Source organism: Anser brachyrhynchus (genome assembly GCF_964034855.1).
Source record: "Anser brachyrhynchus genome assembly, chromosome: 16".
Taxonomy (NCBI): domain Eukaryota; kingdom Metazoa; phylum Chordata; class Aves; order Anseriformes; family Anatidae; genus Anser; species Anser brachyrhynchus.
The window spans coordinates 1,674,809-1,685,950 of NC_137734.1; the positions used below are offsets into that span (position 1 = coordinate 1,674,809).

Sequence of the window (11,142 nt, forward strand, 5' to 3'; positions counted from 1 at the left end):
AGCAGGGTGTTGGCTCATCTCCTCTTAGCAAAGAAATGCGTCAACATCCCCTAGTGTTTTCAGCAAAAAGCAACATTCTTTGAAATACATTGTTCTATTTTCATTCTTCCCTAAATTCCATGTTAACGGACTCGCTTGATTTAACAGAAGGAAAAAAGAGTCAGCAGAAAACAACATCCTCAAAGGACTCATACACACAGCTGAACCCTGGACTGCACTTGAACCAGGGAGGATTTCACTTGACAACAGGACTGACTAGTGCAGGTATGCTTCATGTTAAATAACATGCATTACCTTGGTGTCGTATTTTTATGTTTTATATTGTCATTGACCTTAAATTCTGTTGGGAACCAATGTTTCCTGTGTTCACATAGTATAGTGGCTCTCAGTCTGTAGGTAGAAGTGATGGTAATTGAGAGTTTTCAGCAAGGATTGTGCAAAACAAACACAAAAGCTAATAACTTAATTTAAGGTGAATATGAAAGAAACCAACTAAAACCAGAAGCTTGCACTAGAGACTGACCTGAGTGAGGGAAAGGGCGCGTTGAGCATGAGACTGCTGGGGGTTTCCTGTTTGTCCAGAGTTTGTGAATGATAGTCATTTAAGGAATGTAATTTTAGATGAGGTCAATGTGAATCCAGGTATGAAGAAAGAAACAGTTCCTGCTTTGTTATCAGTAATGCGTACACTCCTCATATGGACAGTTTTTTTCTGCAGAAATGGAGATTAGCAAATATATTCTCACAATTGCACATAATCTCTGCATGCATCCCTCTAATCTTGTACTGTTCAGTATTTACCTTTGAAGTCAAAGGCTCAATTTTGATTTGATTATAGATCTTCCTGAGAACAGCTGGGAATTTTTTGTATTTCTCATGAGGAAATGAGTAGGATAGCTGGACAGCTTAGATGTCTGTCTTTAGAGAATAAAGAATAATCAGTCTAATCCTTTCTTTTTAGAATAAATAAGTAAATAAAAAGCCAATGTTTCCCGGCAGGCTTTAAAAGCTTTTCATCTATGAAGCCATGTTTTTCTTCTGATTTATTTCCTTGTTTTGCTTTTGAATTTTAAGAACACTTGCATGAAACAGGGCCTTTGTGGGTTTTTTTTCCTGAGGTCTGTGAGATTGATTTTTCCCAGAAATTTGTGTTCACAAATGTAATTGAGAAAATAACAGTAATAAATGTATGTCCTATTTCTGTGATTCGCTCCCTAAGTGGCGTATGTTCCTGTGAGAAGCTACAGATTATAAAATTCACACCCGTGTTTTTCCCCTTTCCAGAAATGTAAATAAGTCCATCTTTTAAAAGTTCATTATCTGTTGAGAAGAATAAATATCTAAATACCAGAAGATGTGATTGGTTAATTTAAATCAGTTTCTTATAATACATTTTATCCATATGTACATGCCTTTATATGTAAGGCAAGTACATGTAAGGCACGTACATGTCTTTACATACCTTGTAAAGACATGCCTTTACACATGTGTATATATGTGAAACACAACTTTTTCAAAACTAAGACATATCAGAATCCAAAGACTGACACTTTGAACAGAAGTCCACTTGGAGTTTAGGAGGGTGTTCTTAGCTGCACGTATCTTCTCTTGTACTCCTACATTGCTATGTGCTATCTCTTTTATTATAATTTTAGATTGATTATTCTATTTTGACATTATGCTTTCCTGTTTGGGGGGGGGGGGGGGAGGGGGGAAGGACGTCTTTTCTCCTTTTAGTAATAGGAGGTGAGAAATCTATTCTTTAAAGCTGCTGTCAAGTTTACTTGCCCTTGTGCCAGGCCATCTGTTGAAAATGCTTCTACTCCTTTGAAGTGTAGCACAAAACCTGGTTTGTTGCTGACCTCCAAGCACAGTATCCTCTGTGTCTCCTTTTTCTCATCCAAAGTGACTATCTGGCATATTTCTCCATCTCAAAGATCCAGAAACTCCCAAATACACCAAAAGGGTTCCCAAGAATTAATTTGCCCAGTTGCTGTTGTCAGGAACAGGTCTTGGCTCTGCCTAAGGTCAGGTCAGAGGGGGGCATTTGACTATGCAAGCGGTGTTGACTTTACTACATTGAAGTAATTCAGGAAACCCCTTGGAATGAAAAGAGAAATTGATACAAGAGAAATCAAGGCTCACCTGCTTGCCTCTGTTCCTCCCCCAAGCCCTACTCATCTCGTGTTCTTTGTTTCTCAGGGGATAATGCTGGTCAAGCTCTAAGTAAAGACACTGAGAAAGCTTCAGGCTCTAGGAAAGATCACCACCAGGTCCTCAGGACTACCTATCTCAATGACGTGAAAAAGGCTTTGGACAAAAGCACTTTCAGCCATTTCTATGAAGCGCTGTTAACTTACAAGAAGACAGATAACTACGATGCTATGATACCAGTGATAGCAGCCCTCACCACTGAGCGGCCAGAAGACTTTCATCTCCTACGAAGTAAGGGTTATTTTAAAGCCATTATTATTTAGTTGAAAATAACATGTAGGTGCTGTGATCTTATGTGAGCAATAACCTTTCACTGTTCGTTAGCTAGTTTGCAAATAATAGACTGTATGCTGGCCTTGATTGCTTTGATGGGGGCCTCTCTTGCTGTGCTATGTAACACCTCAGTTTCACCTTCTTCCCTGTCTCTGCTGTGAACTTCTCTGTGGGAAATAGAGCACACAGCATATTCTGGGAAACACTAATAGAGTTTAATTTGTTTGTACAAAATCTCTCGTCAGGGTCAGTGGGATATTGTTGTCTTAATCTCTCAAAATTTTTAGAAAACCAAGTTTTTCTGTTGTGTTAACTAATCAGATCACTCCTGACATAGCGAAGAGCAAGAGGGAAATGAACTGTGTGGCACTGTGAGTCATAATCTCCCCCTGAGCATTCTTACAAACAGAGAGTCAGTGTCCTTACTGAACAGATGTTTTGACTGGAGAGGGCTTTATGGTGGAATTGTGTGCTTGGCAGTAAATTATAACTGGGATTTTTTTAGAATTTTTATATGTGGGTTTTGAATCCTTGTCAACCAAACAGTAATGAGAAATTTCCTTTCTGAGAAAGGTTTTTCAGATATTGTGCATATGCTTGATTTTTGCTAGATCAGTTGTCAGCTGAAGGACTGGATCAGATGTTTATGGTTAGCTGTAGAGAATGGAAAAATTTCTGGGTCAGTTGAGATTGTATTTGATACCAAATACTCATCTGTCTACTGGCAAGGAAAACCCTGAAATTATTTAAAAAAAAATAAAAATCAAAAAAATGAAGTTTTTCACAAACCTGAAGATACTCTGAGGAATATGGATGATATTGTTCAGCTTCCAAAGAATTGCCTCCAAAACAACAAGTCTTCCACAGTCAGGCATTTATGTTAACTGTATTTTCCTTTTGGACAGGGTTTTACATGTTTGTGCGCCCCCATCACAAAGAGCAGTTCAATCAGATGTGTAAAGATTTGACTGGAACGGTCTGTGGTGGGAAAGAGAAGCAATTGCAACACACAGTGCAAGGTGAAAGGAGCCCTCTGAGTTTGGAGAGCTGGTGCACGAAGGCAGAAAACAGCCATGTACAAGGTAGGGCATGAACATTTCTCTGAAGTTTAGATTCTTATTTACTTACTATGATGGGTAGCGTCCAGCAACCTTAGCCATGGGCTCGGGCCTTCTCACAGTAGGTATCTAAAGGAAGATCAAAGCAATTGGCCATGTCCAAATCAAGATCTACTGTGTCTAGGAATAATTTACCACAGAACTATTTCAGTGTAAAGAGTCTTTTTCAGTAATGTTGTGTAATACCAGAAACTTCTGTTGCCAATCAGTTTAGCCAAGAAAAAAAAAAGTTGTTCTTCTACGATGAGAACTTACTGAACTTACTGCTAATTGTGTTTTTGTAGAGTCTGTATGTTGTGTTCTGCGTTACACTGTATTGTATGCCGTTGTTTTATGATCAGATGCAGCTGTTCCTAAGAGTGAGGTGCCAGAGAAAACTCAGAGAGAGATTTCCTCCTTCTGCTTTAACCAGGAAAATAAACTTGAATTGCCAAAGACTGAAGAAGATTCAGAAGAAACCAGTAACATGAGAGCACCCACATGCTCTGGAGTTGTACCTCTCTTTCCCCTAGAGATGGAACCAGAGTGTGGTAAGTATAGATGAGATTTCCTAGACGCAGCTCCCTAATTCTCAGGAATTAGGGTAAGTTATAGGACTGAGAATTATGTTGATGTTCTGTTAAATGAGGATTGTTTCATGCCTGTATTTGCACAGGTGCAATAATGTTTTGTATGGTTTACTGAGAAGAATTTGTACTTTCTGCTACTTGCATCTGCTATATCAAAGTACTTTGCTGTCTTTATCACAGTGATGTAATAGTTTCTCGAGAACTTAGAGATTTTTCTCAACAACTTCCTTGTAAAGCAAGGATGTAACCTCAGTTTCTAAACGGGGTTCTGAGGCACTGAGAGATAGAATGAGGTCATATGAAAGAAATAATGCAATAGGGCCATGTATTGCGTTATTAACATTCAGGAACCTCTTCATAAAACTCATGGTCATTGGCTTCTGGACCGCACTGGAAGCACACATGCATGAGAATTTCACAGGTGCTTACTGAAATTTAGTCATTTCTCCCCTCTCTTTTTCTCTCTCTCTTTCTCTCTCTGTCTCTCTGTGCTCTAGGAAGATACCAGTGCTCTGCCTGCAAATCTGAGGATGACGTGCCTTTTAAATGTCCATTCTGTGCCTTCACTCGCTGCAAAACATGCTGGGAGCAGTTCTTAAAGGTTATCTTGTTTATTAGTTTCACTTTTTTCCCGAAGCTGCTAGGGAATCTTGTGCTTTTCAAGAGAACTGTATGGACAGCTGTGGAAACAGAATTCCTCTGTTTACAGAGAGGACACCCAAATCCTGATGGAAGTTTTACCACTTGAGCATTTCCTCTGTCATCTTCCTTTTCCATGTTCTGCAGTGTGAGTGGAGGCAAACCTCATCCTTACGCTGTGGTTTTGACACAGATGCAGCTCCTTCTGAGCTACCTTCAAATGTTTTCCCCTCCAGAGTTATGCAGGCAATAGGCTGCGGAGTCAACTTTTTTTTTTTTGACATTTGAACCATTATTTTATTTTATTGCTTAGTTTCATATTTTTTTGCAATCTAAAAACCTCCTGTAAGACGCTACTGTGAGATGATGCAAATTCATGCTTAAATATCTCCTGTGTTATCCTTTAGTTTAATTGTTCCTTTTCTGCCAACATATAATAGGGCTGCCACGCTGTCTTGGATCTCAGAAGCGTTCACATATTCTTTCTTGATTTGAATAGAAGGGGTCTTTGTTTGCTGTGTCAGTTCTGCATCCTTAGGGCACTTAATCTTTGAAATGAGCTTACTTTAATTCCTAAATTATGTCTGCCCTTCTCACAATTAATGGCACTTCTACAGCTAGCACTACTTCTAGTATTGGCCCTTCTTTCTTTCTCTAGGTTTTGCTAACTGTACATTGATGTTCTAATGGCAGTTTTCTGAGAAAGACTATCAGCATCTGCTGCTTCATGAACAACATACTGTCCTTCAGAAAAGATTCCAACTGTAGAAAGAGTCATGCCAAGGATTTTACTAGCGTGCGTTTATAATCTCTGCTGCTCAAGACTCAAGCTGGCGGAGGAGCAGAATGAGACCCCTGGGGAGTTTGTAGGTTAGGCAAGCGTTTATAATCCCATTCTTAGAAATAAGAAGGGAGGTTGCTGTGCTGTCTCAGCCCATAAAAATCTATCTTGTAAACGCCTCTGGAAGAACTCACTCCTTCTGCCAGTAAGATGTAGCTGTGATTTTGTCAGCTTAAGAAATCACAGAACTAGAGCTATTTTATATTAAGCAATTGTACTGCTGTACTATGATTTTCATCTTGAGAAAGTTGGTAATTCTGAGGTCTGTCTGGCTTTCTCCTTAATCCCCAAAGTGATGCGCATTTTCATAGCTCATAGATAAATCACAGGACTTGCTCAGCCTCAGTTTTTTTAATCGCCCCTTTTGTGATTACCTCTTAGGCTGGGGATTAAAACGGTCTGACCTGCTAGATTAAACTGTATTTCAGGTATTCAGTACAAAACTGTTAGGGGAAATGAGTCATTCCCCATGGGTCATTCATTACGACTACCACATTTGCAATTTACCTGAACAGTCTTGCTATTTACAGTGAAACTTCTTCCCACGTTTGTAGTAGATGGTGGCAGGGCAAGAATACGTCTGTGTTTTCCTTATCAAGATGAATCAGAGTTTTGCTTTGTGGTAGCATACCACAGCCCTTTGGAGTGACAGAGTCTTAGAGTTTGTGAAGATGAGAAGGAAGAGAGACAGTTTAGAGCAAATCATAAGAGCGTAATAGCAGACATACTGAGTCAGAATAAAGGTACATCCAACCCGGCATCCTGCCTGTGATAGCAGCCAAAAAAGGATGGCTAGGAGAGGATATAAGAACCATGGCATGGCTGATGATTCTTGCAAGTAATCTCTCAGCCCTGAAACTATTTGCAGCACAAGAGCTCCCTGAACCAAAGGTAGCTTCTGTATATTAAAAAGCTTCTGATGGATTTCTATCACTGTGTCCAATTCCTTTTTAAGACAAATGAACATCTGTCATCCATATCCTATGGCAGACACTTCCACAGCTTAGTGAAGTGTTATGTGAAGAACTATCTCCTTTCTTCACTGTCGTTTTGAACCTCTTCTTGTTAGTTCAATTTAATGCTCTGCTTGTTTAAAAGGGACAAACACTGTTCTTCCAGTTCTCAAGAAAACTCATCGTGGATATCCCATCCTTCATAAGTGCACGTTGGGAATTTTTGTCTCTCTCAATACACCAGTAGTTGGATGCACCTGCCTCCTCTGTAGACAACATAAATCAAAATCTGCATTTCTAATAATGTTTTTCTTGCTCTGAACAACAAACTGTTATGGGGGGGGGGGATGTAAGAAGCATCTTCTCACCAGCTGAGGCCTTTTGATCTACAGTTCAAGCACCCCTCAAGGCTCAGCATGAGTGACAATCTATTGTCTTTGTTGTATAAATCGTGAAACTATATGGTCTTGTCACTTTTTCTCATGTTACTCATGAAATATTCTAGTGATAATTTAGTGGTATATACCAGTATAAGTAATGTTAGCTTGTTTCTCATATGACGCAAGTGTAGTTTGGTTACTGAAAAGCCAAATATCCTTGGGTATTACCTTAAGACCAACGCAGGCAGATATTTCTACTGGTGATCAGGCAAAAGTGTATTCTCTGCTAGTTGTGTAGAAGAAAGAGAAAGATGGCTCAGTGGAGAACACAGGGTTGCAAACAGGAAGACTGGTCCATGTTCCCCTGAAACCGAACACAGAGGAACCTTCTCATAATACTTCCCTCCTCATTTCTTTCCACACGCTGGTTCATTGTACAGACAATTGACTTCATTCATGGCAATGGCTGGGTTCTGTGACAGGTTGTGTTTGTAGTCTGAACTCTCATCCGATGGTATCAGAGGTTTGTCAACACTGACTGGGCTGGATTTACAAACTCATCTTATACAAGTTACTCACTATATTTCTTCAGGTCAAATTCACTTCAGTGCCTGAGCGAGGAAGTGACTAACGGGCTGTCATTCAAAATGCAATGACTTGGGTTTTGCAAATTTGTTTTCCAATTTATGTTACTGAAACAGTTTAGTGCAGTGAATAAGTTTTGGAATATATCCGAAACTTCTGGATGAGCAGACAGAAGTCACGACAGCTGGAGGGGCATTAAGAGATTAGTGCTGGTGCGAGGTAGGTCATTTTCAGCGTGTTAGGGAAAGCATCGCATGGAGTGCGCTAGTACACGCTTCGTTTGGTTTTAGATTTCTGTGCAGAGGCCTATTGCTGTGTTTCGATGAATAAACGACGTGTTTAAACATGGGCCAAATGGCTAAAGGCCAGGCACTTTTAATTTTAAGATTAGTGTAGAAGGAAACTGAAACCTGGGTGAAGAAATGGTTGGCCACATACCCAGTCTTCTGCTGTTCAACGAGAAAGGTGTGTGGTGGGATGAAGAAATAAATGTATTTCGTTTGCCTGCAAAAATCTTGACCCCATGTATCACTGATGTCCTAGTATGCCCACTTCCTTTTCATCTGTGCCAGAGGAAGCAGGAGTTCAAGGAACTTGTGCACGATCTTACAGGATTTACTGGCAACAAGTACTTCACAACAGCTCTTGCAGGTTCTCTATTTCCTTATTCCTGTATCTCAGTTTTCCAGGTATATTGCAGCTATAATTAATCTGAGACAACTGCTTTAAAATTTGTTGCTACTTCACTGAGCAGCTTTTTTGTTTTCCTCCATTTATTACTAGCAATTAAATAAGTGGCTGAGTGGTAATACTGCATTTAAAAATAGTAGATACAGTATCTTAAGGACTATCAAATGACTAGCATGGCTTGTATTTCATATTGGGCAATTGCAAACTTGACAGAGAAAGTTAATATATAATCTAGGCGTTTTGTTCATTTACTTTTATAGATGAAGAGGTGCCCGCAATGCTTCAGTGATGTGAAGAAGAAGCGATTAACCCAAGCTTTCTTCTGGTTATAATCTCACCAGCAGAAAGGGCAAGTACTTCTCAGCAGAAATAAATGACTGGACTCTGAGTCTCAAGCTGAAAGCAAGCTGGATGAAGGTTCTTTTAAATATGTTTGATCCTAGAGTCTGGATTACAGGCTGTGCACCAAAACGAGTAATATTTTCCTACAATCTGATCAAGTCTGGAAGGTCTCCGTCTCTCTTACCACTGGCAGAAGACAACGCAGTATCGTCCTGTGCTGGAATGAAAACGGTGAATATCTTATTTTAGCCTGTAAATTCTATTGTCTTCTCTTAGACCAAATTTTATATCCTGGAGGAGGCTGTCATCAGTTGGCCCCTTCAGGTAATACCAGTTCCTGGAAAAAGCCTACAAGAGTACTACAGTGGAATTGAGCTGGCTCCATTACCAGGCCAGAGGCCAGACTACCAAGACTTACCACAGTGGTGTTCCTAGAAGAAGTGATTCACATTCTGTTGGTGTTCATCGGCAGCTGCTGTCTCCCAACAGCAGAAAATACAGAAAGGAAGATTTTGTTTTAAAACAAATTCCAGTGGTTGGATAGTGAACAGAGATGCTCCCCTGTGCCTGCTGTGCATCCCAAAGACCAACTTCCTTCCATAGTGCTGGAATTCTTGGAACTTCCTTCTATGGAGGTTTTGTTTTACGCTTAGTACTGATACTCGTGTTGTGCCTGTGTTATTTGATCTTTACCTTCCAAGAAGAAAAATGAGCTAATTGACTTTAATCTTCAAAATAAGTTGGATGAGAAAAAAAATCCTTGATACATCCACTCTCTGTGAGTAGTGGGAATAAGTAGTTAATTTTAAAGAAGATACTGATGCTTTTTTTAATTAAACTATAAATAAAACCATTTTTATGTCTTGGTTGTTTTTTTTTTTTTTAATTTGTTTAACCACATAGAAGAACAATGGCAGCAGAGTCCCAGGGCCCCTGTAAGTAAGTTTTTCTAAGCCTGTAGGCAGATTTCATACCAGTGGAATTTTGGAAACCTAGTATAAATATTTGATATCTTAAAACTGAAAGGTGAGCCATATTTTAACAAAAATTTCAAAGATTCTTATTTCCTGCAGTTATAGAATTCAAAACCAGTGACACTTCAAATCCTACAGTTGTGGAGCTGTTGATCCTCATGGAGAAATTTCTAAACTTACCTCTATTTAAAAATGAAATAAAAGAATTTTAACAATCACATTCTCTTGATGATCAAAATACTTTTATTTAGGTTATTATTTCAGTGCACTATTTATACTGTTTTAAACTCTGAAAACAAGAACAAATAATGCAGAGAAAGCCCTAGATACTCCAAATGTAAGTGGGAAAAATTATAGCAAATATTAACCTGCAGGATTTCTGTGTGTTCATATATAATGTGGTAAAAATGAACAGAAAAAGATTTGGAGATATGGTGTCAAGAAGGCATAATTAATGTTAAACTCTTGTCCTTTAAAAAAGACTCAAGAGTTTTTAACAAGTGTAGCAATAACTATTGTATTACAGAAGTGTGTGGGTGGTTTTTTTGTTGTTTTTTTTGTGTGTGTGTGTGTGTTGTTTTTTGTTAAAGGCTCTCAGGAAAAGCAGACTGGGCTAATGCTAATGTTTTGCTCCCAGCAGCTTTGGGGCCATCTGATTTTTTCCACGCAGTGCAACCCCCTCAGCTGCTTCTGAGCAGGTCCCGGCAACTTCTTTTTGGATTCCCGTCTCAGTATGTGCTCTAGGCCTGGGCAAACAGTGGACTAGGAAGTCTAAAAGGTGAGTGAAGCCTGGGAGCTGCAACCAGTATGAAATTATTAAATAAGATAGTTCAGAGCTTTGTCTACTCTACAAAGACCTCCGGGAGAACTGCAACTTACTGCTTATGCCACTGGAGGGAAACCACAGCGCAGGAGAGCATGCAAGTGTTCAGTGGAGACCAGAGCTATGAAACTCAGCTGCTTTCTTGTGTCATGGGAATTGCATTGCACCAGCTTCTGAACTCTGGTTCTGTGCCGCTGCCTCCTTGCGAGCAGGACAGGTGAACGTAACACGCGTAACGGTGATGTGAGAGCAGCCCTCCCTCACAAGCTTGTCCTTGCCTGCAGTTTATCTGCTCACTATTTAATGTTTTAACAACAGAATTTAACAATTCTGTCAGTTTGAATCTTCCATGACCCCACTGTGGTCCTCCTACACGTGTTTAGTGCCATTTCCTCCCCCGAGATCCCTGCTTCCCCCGACTCCGTGTAGAGCAGGGTCTCCAGGAACCAGCTGTCAGGATGTGCTGCGAGAGGCAGAGAGCAGTCCTTTGTCATCTTGAAACAAGTTGAAATTACGAGAAGAGACAGAGCTAGTACCTTATTTTATAACGTCCAGAAAGTGAAAACAGGACTGGTTACTAAAATATCCGTGTTAATATATGGTGAGAGGAACTGATGCGAACTACTGACTGTTCGTGGAAAGGAAAACCTATGCTGGGCACTCCTTTCTGGTTTTGGGAAGCAAGTGACACAAGAGTTACACATCACGAAGGAAGTAGATATTTATTTCTTTATTGCGCCT

The 11,142-nt window shown here is 39.8% G+C and overlaps 1 protein-coding gene across 6 annotated transcripts in view; it reads left to right on the top strand.

Annotated features, from left to right (window-relative positions):
- Positions 1 to 9,465, top strand: part of RTEL1 (regulator of telomere elongation helicase 1) — a 44,815-nt gene extending 35,350 nt beyond the window's left edge. For 2 of the 6 annotated variants that reach the window (XM_080558751.1, XM_080558755.1), the window contains 6 exons: positions 148 to 264; positions 2,203 to 2,445; positions 3,393 to 3,569; positions 3,947 to 4,135; positions 4,672 to 4,775; positions 8,523 to 9,465. In XM_080558751.1, coding sequence (XP_080414877.1) covers positions 148 to 264; positions 2,203 to 2,445; positions 3,393 to 3,569; positions 3,947 to 4,135; positions 4,672 to 4,775; positions 8,523 to 8,594 — 902 coding nt within the window. In that variant the 3' untranslated portion in view covers positions 8,595 to 9,465. Of the gene's footprint in view, positions 1 to 147; positions 265 to 2,202; positions 2,446 to 3,392; positions 3,570 to 3,946; positions 4,136 to 4,671; positions 4,776 to 8,497 lie in introns of those variants that run through there. The other 4 variants (XR_013940172.1, XM_080558753.1, XM_080558752.1 and 1 more) reach the window with 4 other exon arrangements.
- The last annotated feature ends 1,677 nt before the right edge of the window (positions 9,466 to 11,142 follow it).